The following is a 15,996-nucleotide window of genomic DNA, read 5'->3' on the forward strand; positions in this document are numbered from 1 at the left end:
ATGAAGTAGTTCTCTGTAAGCTGCTCTGCTCCTGGTTTATTTCAGGAAAGCAAAAGAATCTGTGACTTTTAAAAAGTTCTAGAGACAAAAATTTTCATATTAATAATGCCAATATTTTAATTTAAAAAAGGTCAGTAGCCCTCTCGAAAATCAATCATAACAGCAAGCAATGGTTTATTTGTCCTTGGAAGCCAGGTATTCTTGAGGGTGGCAATAACTCTGAATAATTAATAAGTAGTAAGAGAATGACTATTACAATGAAAGAATAGATCTATTCTAATAAACTTTGATTGTGTCATTTGCCCCCAACTTTGAGCAATCTATTCAAAGAATTTATCCTCATCCAAAACCAAGCAGAGTATAATGGCTTCCCAATTTTAGTGGGGTCTCAATAAAATTGTCAAGAAATTTAATCCAAGAGGGCAGCTAGATAGCACAGTGGACAGAACACTATCCCTGAATTCAAGAGGACCTAGGTTCAAATCTGACCTCAGACATTTAACATGTAGTAGCTATATGACTCTGGGCAAGTCACTTAACCCCAAAAGAAAGAAAGAAAATCCAATTTCATTATCAGTAATGACAGACTTATTCAAGAGACTGAACTTTGAAACAAAGACTTAGAAAAAGGGGGGCTCTGGATCTCCCCAAATTGTAGGTTATTTCTCTCAGATTGGGCATGCCTATGGGAGACAAAGTTATGGTTTCTGCTTAGCCAAAGAACCTACCTGAATCTAAAGACAATAGCTACTATCTAGAAAGAAGAATAGCAAAAAAGATAACTAGAAATTTAAAGAATATAAAATTTATGGCCTTACAAAGTTGTTCAAAAATGGAGAAAATGAGCTCATTGCTGATGCAATGAGGCTAATTTGCCTGTATCCCTGAGATTTGATAAGAAGAGTTGTACAGATGAAATTATCACTCTGAAAAGGTAATAATTTATTCTCTAGTAATGGGATACATAAAAATTAGGTGAAAAGTAGCGTTACATATTTAAAAAGCATATTTTATATGAGGAAATTTTTTTTAAAAATTTGGATGGTAGGATGGAAGGATGGTAGAGCCTTTGAGAGAAGACTAAGAGAGGCAAAAATTAAAATGAGATTTTTCATTAGTGTTAACAAAAAGAGGACAGAAAGAGGAAACAGATGGAGAGTTTGGGAAACAGATTTTTAAAATCACTTGGTAGGGAGGCAGGAGATAAGGATAGGAGACTTCAGTTATGGAGATAGCCACTGAAACTCAACTGTTCAAAGCAGAGGATCTAATAACTTCTTGGCTTGACTTACTAATAACTTCAGTATCCAAAAAGCAGTTGTACCAATGAGAACTGCTATTCTGGATCTGATGGCTATCAGTGAATAAATAAGCATTTCTTAAGCACCTGTGAAATGACAAGTACTGCACTAGACCTTAGGCCATAGGCATATGAATAAATAATCAGATAATCACTATGTTTGTATGTGTGTGTATATGATGTGTGTACATACATATATTTAGGTACACAGATAAAGATATATAGCATGCACATTTTATTTACGTACATATAAATTTGCTTTCTGTATTAGTAAGAATTTTTTGTTTGTTTTTAACTATCCACACTTCATTGACTCAATCTTTTTAAACTTGACTTTGTATTTTCAACTACCATGCACCTGTTCTAAAACAATACAAAATAAATAAATACACATTAAAATTGGCCAGGAGTGGAAGGTAAGATTGAAGATGAGACTAATAACTGGCTGTGGAAATGACAGGAACTTTGAAGGGATGAGACTTCTTTATCTTATAAAGTGCAATAGTAGAGAGGAAAACCAGTAAGTTTCAAAAGACACCAAAGAAAGGATAGGGAAGAACCTACAAACTAAAACTCTTCCAGGGAAGTCAGTTCTGGATGAACAGGAAACTCTCAGAAATATAATCCTGAAGACACAGAAAGAAAATATTCCAACAAGAAGGAAAAGGAAAGCCAACCTAGAGAGACCAATGTAGACACTATGGCAACTCATTAAACTTCATTTTTTTTTAAAAGATCAAAATAATAGCAGGTACCAGAGGAGGAATTTACACATCTTGCAGAATCCTATAGGAATAGTGTTTGTGGTATTTAAATTCAGAATATGCTGAGCGTGGTAATAAATAAATAATTAAATAAAATGCAAACAAGGAAGTTTAGGTATACAAGGATCTAAAAAGTTGTATGAGAATAGATGAAGGACAAGTCACCTGAAAACTACTTGCTGTGACTCAAAATCAGCTTGGAAGAAGATCACAAGGGGAGAGCCTTAAAGTTCTTTACTTGATCTTATGCTGTTTGCCAATTTTATCAATGACTTGGACAAAGAAATAAATGGCATGATTATCAGATCTACAGAAGGCACAAATCTGGAGAGTGAGCGGAAATGGCTCATAAATTCAGTTTCAGCATTATAATCCAAAAAAATCTTGACACCTGGAAAGTCAAGCTTGATTTTTGTAAAATGAAATTAATAGGATTAAAAGTAAATTTATACTTCTTCTTTTAAAGTAGATTTCAAAACTTTAAGAGGAATGACTAGAGAACATTTCATCTGAAAATGATCTGGAGATTTTACTATACCACAAATGTTAAAAATATAAATTTGCATAAAGTGAGGTAGCATGTTCAGGAATAGAGAGGTAATAATAGCATGATGCTCTGCCCTGATCAGACCCCTTCTGTACTATGTGCTTAATTCTGGATGACACATTTTAGAAAGAACATGAATAACTTGGATAACATCCAGGAAAGAGTGAACACCATTTAAGTAAAACTATTCTTCTCAATCCTCATTCTTCTTGACCTCCCCACAGCACTGGACACTGTGGACTAACTTCTCCTACTGAATATTCTTTTCTCTCTGGTTTTTTGCAATTCTGCTATAACTCAGTTTTTGTCCTATCTGTCTAACCACTTCCCAATCTCTTTTGCTGGATTTTCATCCATTTCACACTCACTAATTGTGGGTTCCCCTGCAAAGCTCTGTCCAGAGCCTTCTTCTCTCTAATCTCTCACTTACCTTATCCTTATCTTATTTTATCAGTTTCCATGAATTTAATTTTTATCCTTATTAATAAATTTAATTTAATTGCAAAATCTATTTATCCAGTCCTGCTCTCTCTCTCTCCTGAGCAATAGTCCTGTAAAACCAACTGCCAATTAGAAATTTTGAACTGGATATCCTGTAAGGCAGCTAATTAGATGGCACAATGGATAGAGCACTGGGTCTGAAATGAAGAAGATTTATCTTCCTAAGTTCAAATCCAGTTTCAGATATTTATTAACTGTCTGACTATGGGCAAGTCACTTTACCCTGTTTACTTCAGTTTCCTCATTTATAAAATGAACTGGAGAAAATAATGGCAAACCATTCCAGTATCTTTGCCAAGAAACCTCAAATGAGGTGAGGAAGAGTTATTCTCAACTGAAAAAAAAACAAACACATCTCAAATTCAAAACAGAACTAATTATCTTTCCTTAAAAAATTCCCCCCTCTTCTAAACTTCCTTATTACTGTTGATAAAACCCGTCACTTTTCCAGTCGAACACTACTTTGGTATCATTCTCAATTCCTCTCTCCTACTCACTCTATACATCAAGTCAGTTGGTAAATCTTGTCATTTCTTTCTCTACAATATCTCCAAAGGTAGCTAGGTGGCTACCCTTGGAATGAAGCAGTAGTCTTCATCTGGACTCAAACACTAATAGTATGACCCTGGAGAGGTTATTTAGTTTTGCTTGTTTCAGTTTCCTTATTTGTAAAATGAGCTAGAAATGGAAAGGCAAACTACTTCAGTATCTCTAATAAGAAATTCCCAAATGGGATCATGAAGACACAGCTGAAAAGACTGACTAAAAATGTCTCTCACATGGCCATCATCCCAGTTTATGTCTTTATAACCTCTCACCTGAACTTTTGAAGTAGCTTTCTAATTTGTTCCCACCTCAAGTCTTTCTTTACGCCAAATCACATTATTTATATTCAGCTATCAAAGTGATTTTCCTAAAGTATAAGTCTGATCATGTCACACTCACTTAGTAAACTCTATTGGTTCTCTATTGCCTTCATGATGGAATACAAAGCTCTCTCTTAGGCATTTAAGGCTTTCCTTCACTTTCATACCTTTTCAGTCTTCTTCTATTTCATTCCCTTCACCTCCTCTGTGTTCCAGTGATAGTGTACTTCTATTCCTCACATATCAAGCCCTATCACTGTATCTTTACACTGGCTGTATCCCATACTGAGAATGCTCTCCTTCCTCACTTCTGCCTCTGTGATATCCCTGGCTTCCTTCGAGACTCATCTCATACACTCCCTTCTGCAGGAGGCTTTTCCTGGTCCTCCCAACTGGCTGTGTCTTTTCTTCTAAGGTTATCTTCCTTCTAGTCTGTGTGTACCTTCAATGTATCTATTAACCAGAATTTAAACTCTTCAAGGCAGAAAATGTGTGTGTGTGTGTGTGTGTGTGTGTGTGTGTGTGCGCGCGCGCCTTTCTTTCTCTCCCCAGGGCTTAGCACACTGCCTGGAACATGGTCAGCATTTAATAAATGCTTGTTGATAGAGCAGATTGTGAAAGGCATCAAGATCATGTTACATGAAGATTAGTTTATGAACATGGAATGTTTAGCCTAGAGAAAAATAACTTGGGAAGCAGAAAGTATAATAGCTCTCTATAATTATTTGAGAGGCCATCACTTGGAGAAGGTTTGGACCTATTCACCTTGACCATAAAAGTGGCACTAGAATAGAAATGGGGGGGAGGGAGAATTTATCTAAGTTTGCTGTAAGGAAAAACTTCCTAATAGTTAGAGCTATCCCAACATTGGCTGCCTGAAAGCAGATTACTTTGCAATGGACATTTTTAAGTAGAGATTGAATGAACACTTAACAGATATATCATAGAAGAGATTCTTGCTCAGATATAGGTTGAATTGGCCTCCGTGGCACTGTCCAACACTAGGATTCTTTGATTCTGTGATAAGATATACTGTTGATTAGCTGCTAGGAAAAGTGCCAGAACTGTGTTATATATATACTAGCTATGTTTCACTTGAGTGCAGAATATATATGGTAGCATATGAGAATTCCCCTTCCCACAGTTTCAGCAGATATACGTTATACACTAAGGAATTGAAGGGAAAGAAATTGGTTTGATACAAAGGTATCTACAGTTCTTTCTGTCTCACATTTAGAATTAAAACTATTATAACGTCAACTTTAGCCAGAGAAGTGTGATTTTAAAATATATTTTAGAAGAATTGCAGTTATCATAGAGTTAGAGCTAGAAGACTTCAGAAGTCACCTACTCTCTCAATTCATAAAAGAAGGATTCTGGGCCCAGAGAGATTAAATGGCCTGCCCATTAGTGTTTTCCACATGGTAGTAATAAGTAGCAGAATGGGGATTCAAGTTCATTTCCTTTAATTGTATATATAGTGTTCTTTCCAGTGTACTACCCTGTCTCACTCCCACCCTTTTTATCCAACCCACTGAAATCTTATTCTGATGCTTCAGAAGGTGACTCTGGATTCTACTAGATAGAGCATGTGGTAGAATGCAAGCTTTTGCATGCACCTATATTTTTCCACCCTGAAAAAGTTTTGAATTCATGCCCACTGAATCACATATCCAGCCTAATATTGAAAAAACTCACCTGAGCTATTAGAAAATTATTTATCTTTGCCATAGCAAATTATGAAAACTATTTGCTAAGTCTTTTTACTAAATTTTAAAAAGGAGTGATTAGTATTTAAAGTGAATTTAAAGTGAAAATAGAGTTTAAACTATATTGACAACACATATACATTATCTATTGCCAATGCAAATGAGCACAAATTCTCAAACATGCCTACAAGAAATTACTCTGGACAAAAAGCTGAATGAAGCTATGAATAAATAAACATTTTAACATTTCTTTCTGCCACAGGATAACTAGCAGATTGGGGCTCAGGGTATTTATTTGCATGTAAGAACTCACTAACAGCAACAAAAAGTAAGACTGATCCCTTGGCAGTCTTCTTGTTTATTGAAAAGTGAACTTTAGGGTGCCCCAAATTAGTCCAGCATGTTGTTAGTTATTGGCTATTTCAGACAATATCATCGGCATGCCTTGAAAAAATAGTTAAGTGGAAAGGGTATACATTGCCCCATCCTCCCTCCCTCACACAAAAGGATTATAATCTAAGGGTGTTATGCAGGGCAAGATAGTTGGCTTGGTTTAGGAGATAACAAAAGGTAAGAAGGGGGCAGAAATAATATAACTAATTAAACTCAAATTTAATCTTTTTCACAAAGGTCTGCTTTGAAAAATGATTACTGAATTACTCTCTGAAGTCTCTTTTATAATCAACATGAACTCTTGTCTCTTTTGGGTGAATTTCAAAAATGTCAAAACCTGTGAGGCCATTAAAGCTAGATGAAAAATACTTAAAAGCTGCAAATCTTTTTTGAATGCTTCAAGTTACACAGTTAAGGGACATTTGGCAGAGACAAAGATGTTTTAAAAAGCCAGCTACTTAGAAGATTTGACTCATTTAATCTGTCTGTTTTTGGAAAAACACAAAAATGCCCAAGAATAAAAGTCTCCTCTCTAAGGAATAACTCATATTCAATCATTCTACAGACTAGTCCAGGTTTTGCACTAGGAAGGTGGTGAAGAAATCCCACAGAGATGGGGACTATCTTTAAGACAAATTAAAGCAGGATACTAGAAGTAAAAAAAAAAAAAAAAAAAAAAAATCTCATAACTGACCAACATTCAATAATGATCTTGGTGAATATTTTTGCTTATTTAAAAATTAAACACTTGATGGATTTCTGGCCTACAAAATATTTTTAAAAAGTTGATTAATGCACATGCTAAAATTGATTTAAATATCTGCAAAAGAGATCTGAGCATCCTGGAATTTATGTGTAGATAATGGTAAGACTATAATCTATCCCAAGTACATGAGATTGGGCCAATAAGAAAACAATCTCCAATCTCTTCTGGATCTAATCTTATCTAAATAACATACAAATCAACAAAGCATGATCCTTTGAGATAGCAAGAAAAAATGCTTACAAAAAAAAATTTGCTGCAATTTAGATGAGTTCTCTAGGATCAGCATAAACAATAGCAGTCAGGTGTTACATATACGGCTCTCCCCAAAGTCTTAGTGCAATTTTAAGTTTTCATAGCATAATTAAAAGAAATACAATATTAATAATGTTAATATAACCAGAGATACTACATAATATTAACATTGTACAATATACAGTGTCCCAAAAGTCTTAGTGCTGTTTTAAATTTTAATTTTGTAAATATATGAAGTATCCCAAAAAGTCTTAGTGCAGTTTAATCTATTAAAAAAAATTTCCTAGTAAATTTTTTTTTTTAATACACATTCCTTATAAAATCATTTTGGGAGAGAAAAAATAGAACAAAAGAAAAAAAAAAAAAAAAACAACCCAACCCAACAACAAAAAAGAAGTGAACATAGCATATACTGATTTACATTCAGTCTCCTTAGTTCTTTTTCTGGATACAGATGGCATTTTCTGTCCAAAGTCTTTTGGCATTGTTTTGGCTCTTTGAACCGCTGAGAAGAACCAAGTCTTTCATAGTTGATCATATCACATTCTTGCTGTCACTATGTACAATGTATTCCTGGTTTTGCTTGTTTCACTCAGCATCAGTTCATATAACTCTTTGCAGGCCTTTCTAAAATCAGCTTGTTCATCAATTTTTATAGAATAATAATATTCCAATACCTTCATATACCAAATCTATTAAAATTTAAAACTGCACTAAGACTTTTTTTTAGGACATCTTGTATCTTGTAAATGCTGGTGCTGGTTTCACTAGAGACATCAGATTTCCATTCAGATAGCAATCATTTAGGGAAATTTGGGCAGAGGTTAGGAAAATATACTATGGGAAATTTATGTATAAATGCTTCACTAAGAAAAACATTTCATTTTTTAACTGTTCCAAAGCTATTAAATGGAAGAATACAATATGAGAAACAATGATGTCCCTAGAAGACTCTTAACTTCCAGTTAATGCTTAAGTGATGGTAACAAATTAAGTAGAATCTGGAAAAGAGCAAACACTATTCTATTCTATCTTATTTCAAGGAGATTTCAAAAAGCCATAACAAGTGCCATTGCCTATTATCTTTATTAATGTGTGCATTAATTGATGAATAATTGTTAAAAAGAGAAAAAGCTAATCAGGACACACAAGCTAGCTCATAGGGTTAAAGGATCGCCAAAGCTTTTGCTAAACTCTCATGACAAATCAGTGTATTTTGGAGACTTCTAAGTTCTTGGATTTAAATCATCCTACTTGGCCACATTAATTTTTACCTACATTTGCTTGTTCTTTTATACCTTACCAATTTGTTGCCCATATGATTGCTAAAAAGGCTTTAAAATTTTTTGACTTGCTTATCTGATATGACTATAATAATTGGGGACAAAGAATGAAAAAAAAATATTTCTGGGATTTGTGGGAGGGCAGAACAAAATTGAGTTGTGGATTGGTTAGTTTGTCACATGTTGACTTTAGAAAAATTCTATTATAACATTTTTCCCACATGATTTCACCTTAACCAAAGGGGCAAGGGCTTAAAAATAATAAGCCAAGATTTACTCTTACCACATGCGTAGCCCACAGTGAGGTATTTTTTCACTCCTGGCAGACAAGGACTTCCAAAATGGTCATTGTTGACAATGATTTTACATCTCTGCTTTCCATAGCACCTTTTTGACAATACATTCAAGGCTGAATAAGATAAACAATCTGCAAAGAAAGAAGCAGTTACACAGGTTTTAGGCCTACTTTTCAGACCTACTTTTCAGTTGTATATGCAACACTTGGCTGCTCTTGTTTATGCTGATCCTAGAAAACACATCTAAAATTGCAGCAATATATCTTGAACTCTAGGGTGCATACTGGAATCTGCTATTCAAAGAATCCTAGATTTCATTTTAAAGGGAAACACGGAGATTACCTAGTCTACCTGCTACAGAGATGCAGTCCATAGGCCACAAGTAGTTCTGAAAGTGAATCAGAATAAAATATAATTGGAAAATATTTAGTAACATAAACAAAACAAAGATAACATTAACAAGTGTTTTTCTAAGTCAATATTCAGCCTGCAGAGATCCTTATGTTTGGTTTAATAACTTCCATTTCTTTTTTTTTTTAATTATAGGTTTTTATTTTCAAAATATATGCAAAAATAATTTTTAACAATATAGTTTTCTTGGAAAATCTTATGTTCCAAATTTTTTCTTCCTTCCTTCCTCTCAACCCTTCTCCTAGAAAGCAAGTAATTCAATACAGGTTAAACATGTGCAAGTCTATTATTGTTCTGTAAGGAACGACCAGCAGGATGAATATCTTAGCTATAGAATAGACAAAAGAAAAGGTTTTACCTCGTCCAGGTTTTCAGGGATCCCAGTCATTAGGGAACCAAATGATGAGGTTAGTGGTAGTCAGAGAGTTGTTAAAATCCCCTTTTGGTCAGCACAGGTTCAACGTGAAGGAATTCACGAACCCGAAGACTTTTAGATGACAAAATGGAAGTTTATTGTTGGATAGAAAGTCAGTTTTGCTAAGAGACTGATTTCTTTAGTGGCAAAGTCTTTTTAGGGAAATGGAGGCTGACACTGAGAAGAGAAGGCCTTCTCAAAGGGCAGGGTTTTAGCAGCTACTTTGGACCTTCTGCAAAGAGTGAATTTGGAAACTGTCCTTTAAAAAAGAATCTTTGAGACTCAGGTCTCAGATTGAAAAGGAAGCCAAAGTTCCCAGGCCTACATGTTTATCAGTATCCAGCCCAGATCTCCAATTGGAATTAACGACACTTTAAAGGCGTGCTTTTTGACCAAGATTTCTAATTGAATCAAAGGGCCTGGCATCCCCAAAAGATAACTTATCTGGGACGGTATGCTTTTCCAGGAGAGTCTGAGATTCAAAAGGGAACACAGTTTCAGAGTGATAATTTTAAAGGGAACACAGTTTCACTCCACCTTCAAGTTACATACATACAATAATTTTAAATGTATTTCCATATTAGTCATGTTTGGGGGAAGACAGAACAAAAGGGAAAAACAAATGAAAAAATGAAAATACTATACATTTGTTGAGGATTGAGACAGCTTAACACATTTGGGGATTCCCAGGGCAGTGTTGCAGGTTTTGCAAAAGAATTCACAATCCCAGTCTCCCAGTTGGAAAAAAAAAAGGGGGGGGGGGAGTATTTTGATGCTGAGAATTATCAGTGGCTAGTTTCCTGATTGAATAGCAACAAAGCATTGAGAGAGAGTTCAATTTTATATAGTCTTCTATAGCTTGAGGCAAGGGGGTAGTCTGCAGATGAATTAAGGGTAGTTATTATTTTAGGAGTTTTCCAAGGCTAGAAGCTAAGAAGTAATCTCCTTAAGGGTAAATCTCCAGGTGAATTAAGGGTGGATGGTGGTAGGCCAAAACAAGAAGATTCAAGGTTTCCTGACCCAGGCCTCCTCACCCAGGCTTCCTCACCAAAGAGTCCTACTACATCACACTGATCCACATTTAGTCTCTATAGTTTTCTCTCTCGATGAGCATGGCATTTTCCATCCCAAGTCTATTGTAATTGTCTCAAATCACTGCATTACTGAGAAAGAACTATGATCTTAGTTATTTATAAGATATCACTAAAGTTTTTTTTTTCCCCAGAATTAGAGAATCTAAGAATTGGAAGGGATCTCAGTCATCATCTAGTCTACCCCATACACAAAAGGAATCCCTACTATAAAATCTGATGATCTAAAAGTAATTTCAAAAGTTAAGGCTGGGGCGGCTAGGTGGTACAGTAGATAGAGCACCAGCTCTAAAGTCAGGAGGGCCTGAGTTCAAATCTGGCCTCAGACACTTAACACTTTCTAGCTGCGTGACCCTGGGCAAGTCACTTAACTCCAATTGCCTTGGGGGGGGGAACCTAACGCTGTGCTTTTGAAATTATATATTATTGAAGCTTATCATTCAGAGCCACATTCAGAAATATCCTTGAGAAACTGGACTTGGAATGAGGAAGCAGAATGGAAAAAATCTGGATTCCCCCATATTAATTGGTTATTAATATGACAGAGAAATAATTTCTCTCAAAGCACTATATAAATATTAACTATCATTATCACCTATATATAACTATGTTGCCTGTTAAAAATTGAGCAGAATGAGAAAAGACATGAGGAGTTTTAGAAACATGTTATGAGCCTAAAATCTGCATGATATAGTAACTGAGATTTCAGTTATCCAGACATCTCAACTGATCAATTCACATTTAAGTACCTACTATGTGGGAGATATAAAAGGAAGCAAAAGATGTCTCTTAGAATTCTCCCTTTTCCTCTGTCAAAAGTGGAGCCATAATTTTTTGACTTGATTTTTTTTTCTTTTTTGCTGAGGCAATTGGGGGTTAAGTGACTCATGAAAAAGTAGCTCATGAAAAAAAAAGTAAAAGTGGCAAATAATGAAAAGTTAATTAGGGATTGGTAGCCTGGAAAACATGGAAGAAAGTGAGCAAGACCAAAGATACCTGACAAAAAAGTATAACTGAGTGGAAATTAGAGCTTATTGAGGAAAGAAACAGTCAAGATTCTATGAAAAGGAATTTTAGATCTGGATAACCTGGTCTGGACTAGCCAAACAAAGAGAAGTAGAAAAAATAAAACAATATGGCAGAATAAATGGGACAAATGATTGAAAAAGTTGTTTCAGAATTCAAAAAGGTCTAGGGATTAGGGAAAGAATGAGGCAGTAGGCTAGAAGTAGACACTTTGCAGCTATTGTGTGGTTTACAAAGTCCTTTTGTTTATACTATCTTATTTAAACCTCAAAATAATCCAAGGTAAATCTTTTATTTTCTTTTTTTAAAGGCAATTTATAATAATGCTGAGTGAGAGACATGAGATTAAATGAGTATTGGGGGGGAGGGAAAGGAAGAAGTATGTAACTGTCTACTATATGCAGGGCATTGTGCTTGGCACTTTACAAATATTATCTCATTTGATTCTCATAACAGTGCTGGAGGTCACTTAGTGCTCCAGATGAGGAATTTGAAGCAGTAGAGAAAGAGATTCAATAAATTGGCCAGGTTACATAAGTGGTTAAAAAAAGAGCCAGCATCTGAATGTAGGTGCCTTGGCTCTAAATTCAAGGTTCTTAAGCAAATATTTTCTTTAAATATGCATAAGAAACTTCTGATTAACTAATCTTGAATCCAGATACTTCTAGTTAGTTTTGGTTAGCTGGAGTTCTGATTAACTAATCAGGTGTAGAAGCATGGATGACCCAGAAAGGAAGAGAATTTAAAAAGTCATTTATATTTGAATCTAGATTGTCTTTTTGTACTTAGAATAAAAGCTGCTGGTAATAGAGCATTTTACATATATTATCTCATTTTAGTCTCAGGATAATCCTGGGAGATTAAAAACAATCAGTATTATTACCCCTGCTTTACAGACAAAGAAAATGAGACTCAGAGGGCTTCTGACTTTCCTACACCACACACACATACATACATACACACACACACACACACACACACACACACACACACCATGTGTGTGTGCAGTAGCATGCATTTATGCACATATACATATACACACTCATATGGATGTGTGTGCATGTGTACACAGATGCTTACATATAGTTACTTAAGAGTTCATTTGAACCCAAGTAAGTCTTAACTTCAAGTCTAGGCTTTAAAGGTTTGTTTTTTTTTTTAAAGGAAGCCACATGATTAAAACTTGATTCAGAAGCCCCCAGGAAGCTGCTCTATTTGCCCATCTTCTTTCTCCACTGAATTCAAGTTGGCAAGCCATGATGGAAAGACTTCTGGGAGTGAGGGTCAGGAGGCTCTTACCCCCCGCTTTGCTATTAATAAGCTACCTAACTCTGGCCAAGTCACTTAGTCCCTCCAAGGCAGGGATGTCAATGAAGCAGTGCAACATGCCTAAACTTGAAAGAATCATTTGCCGGAGATAAAACTCAGTGTGGATAATTTACCCACAGATAAATGAGAACTGCCATAGAGTTAGATTACCATCTATTTTACTGCAAAAATTTTTAAAAAATTTTTAAAGTTACTTTTAGGATCTTGTGGTTAGAGTCTAAAAGAATGTGCCCAAAGGATTTGACTTTTTAAATACCTTTTTATAAAGTTTTGTCAGCAATTTTTGACTTCTTATGTGTATTAAATTAACTCCAAAAGAATAAGTTGTTGTTAAAAACATTTTTAACAGGTTAGAAGGAAGAAGTGAGCCATGGTCATTATGTGCCCCTTATCTTTAGGGCAATATGGTAGCAGCACAGTGGACAGAATAAGACTGGGATTCAAGAAGACATGTGCTCAAACATTGCCTCAGATATTTATTAGCTATATGGTCCTTAAATGAGCAAGTCATTTAATCTCAAATTCCTCATCTGTCAAAAATGGGAATAGAATTAGCTCCCTTCCATGGTTGCTGTGAGGATCAAATTTTTGTAAATCTTAAAAACATTCTATAAATGCTAGCTATTATTATTATCTTTACCCCCAGGTTACTTCAACCAACTTTATGAATAATTATAATTGATGAAGGCTGTTTCATAATGATGATGATAATTATTGGGGAATTGTTGCCCGAGGACATAACAGTTGTTTATTGTGTAAATAAAGAAATCTGGCTTTGGGACCATACAGCCTGCACATTATAACTAGAAGACTATCAGACAAGATGGCTGCCCAAATGGAGTTAAAACAGTCTAATTCCCATATATCTACTCTAGCAATAACCTGAAATTTCACCCAAATTCAATAATGATCAAGACATCTTTTGAAAAACTATAGTAAATGACTTCTTACACTCATAACTACACAAAAACTTAACCAGAAGCCCAAAGACAAGGAAATGAGACCACCAGAAAATTTACTAGCAGTGCAAGCCTTAGCCTCCCAGTAAGACCAGAAACACATAAAGTCTGTAAGGTTCTGTATCTGAAGAAGATACAGCTAACAAGAAAGGAGGGCCCCTATAAGGAATAGGATGAAATTAAAATGCCCCAGATTTATTCAGAACCAGAGAGAAGTGAAGAAAGAATCCCTTAATCATCTCCTAAAAGAAAACGCAAAAAAAAAAAAAAAAAACACCCAGGAACATCATAACCAAAATTTATATATACATCCACATCTATATATATACATATATGCATAGATACAAACATATCTATATATACATATATACATACATTTACATACCTATATACACATACATTTACTATATATACACATATATACATACATTTACATATATATGTGTATGTATGTATGTATGTATATATACACACACACACACACACACACACACACACACACAATGCAAATATGAGACCTAGAAACTTGTATTGTAAATGAGAAAAATATTAGAATTTAATATTCCAAAAAAACAAAAGATACAGCTTTACAAAGCTGAGTATAATCCTAAAGGAGAGAAAATGGAAATTAATAGAATAGAGTACTTTCAAGCCTCTCTGATTAAAAGACCAGATTTGAAAAGAAACTGTGAAATCCAAACATAAGAATCAAAAGAAATGAATTTGATTTGAATTTAATCAACTGAAAACAGTTTTAAGATAGTATAGTGCCACTGTAACCCTAATAAAAATGAGTATTGTGGTAAATCTCCAGACTTGTCTGTATGGATATACAATCTCCAGGATGGATGCATACTAAGGTTTAGCTGGGAGACTGAGCATGGGTCTCTTCCCAAGCATTTGCTTGCTTTGAAAGAGTTGAAATTAAATTTTCTGGGTCTGTATTCATCCTTCCCCATTCCTATTAGGTAACTCAGAAAATACCCTTCAGAATCTTGTTGGTATACAGAATCTTAAAACTCAAAAGTATTGAGAGATTTAAAAAGAAGATAGAACACTTGAAAAGCTGATCAACTAGGCAACTGTTAAATTGTGACATATGACTACAATGGCACATTACCACATCATAAGAAATTATAAAAGAGATAATTTCAAAGAATCCTGAGTACAGGATTGACCTGATATATTAAAAAAAAAAAAAAAAAAAAAAAAAAAAAAAAAAGCAGAAACATGAAAAACGTTTTTAAAAAGAAAACAACACTGTTAATAAAAACACCTTTGAAAACCTTAAGAATTCTGATCAAGGGAATGACTATACTATGTCTCCAGAGGACTCACCTGTGACAAAGCATGAAAGTCACCTTCTGGCAGAGAAATAATGACTCAAGGTACAGAAACATGGTTTTGTATATGACTGCTAGATGGTTTGGGGCAGTGGATACAATTTTGGGCCTGGAATCAGCAACACCTTACTTCAAATCTGGTCTCAGACCTACTAGCTGTGTGACCGTGCCCTTAACTTCTGTGTACCTTAATTCACTGAAAAAGGAAAGGACAAACCACTCCAGTGTCTTTGCCAAGAAAACCTCATGGATAACACTGGTGGACTATGGTCCATGGGGACATGAAGAGTCAGACATTCCTAAATGAATGAACAACCACCACTATATGGAGTGCTTTTGCTTTTCTATCATGGGAAGTTTTTTCCTCTTTCAATCTTTAATCAAATGGTGGGGACTTTGGGGGAAAAGAAGGTAGTTAATAATGATTTTTTTTTAAGGCCCATTGAAATATTTTTTTTAATGCACAGAACAGAACAAAATTTCAGAAGGAAACATAGAGGATAATCTTTAAAGTAAATCCAAGGATTTTATTATATGATTTTTTTAAAAAGCAAATTGTATAAAATGGAGATTCATATTTTCATATATATAATCCTCATTTTGTCTTCTGACATATATGTATATATTTTGAAATGCTATATAATAATGCATATTAAAATTTATTTTAAACATAAAATGGAACTGGAAGTCCATTTTTATCTGGTTTCCTAAGACTAAACTTGTGAAATGCCAGAATGGGATTCTA

The 15,996-nt window shown here is 34.7% G+C and overlaps 1 protein-coding gene across 1 annotated transcript in view; it reads right to left on the reverse strand.

Moving 5' to 3' along the window:
- Positions 1-15,996, reverse strand: part of EVA1C (eva-1 homolog C) — an 82,582-nt gene that overhangs the window by 18,444 nt on the left and 48,142 nt on the right. The window contains 1 exon segment of the mRNA XM_051984970.1: positions 8,665-8,808. Coding sequence (XP_051840930.1) covers positions 8,665-8,808 — 144 coding nt within the window.

Source organism: Antechinus flavipes, chromosome 3 (assembly GCF_016432865.1).
Source record: "Antechinus flavipes isolate AdamAnt ecotype Samford, QLD, Australia chromosome 3, AdamAnt_v2, whole genome shotgun sequence".
Lineage (NCBI taxonomy): Eukaryota > Metazoa > Chordata > Mammalia > Dasyuromorphia > Dasyuridae > Antechinus > Antechinus flavipes.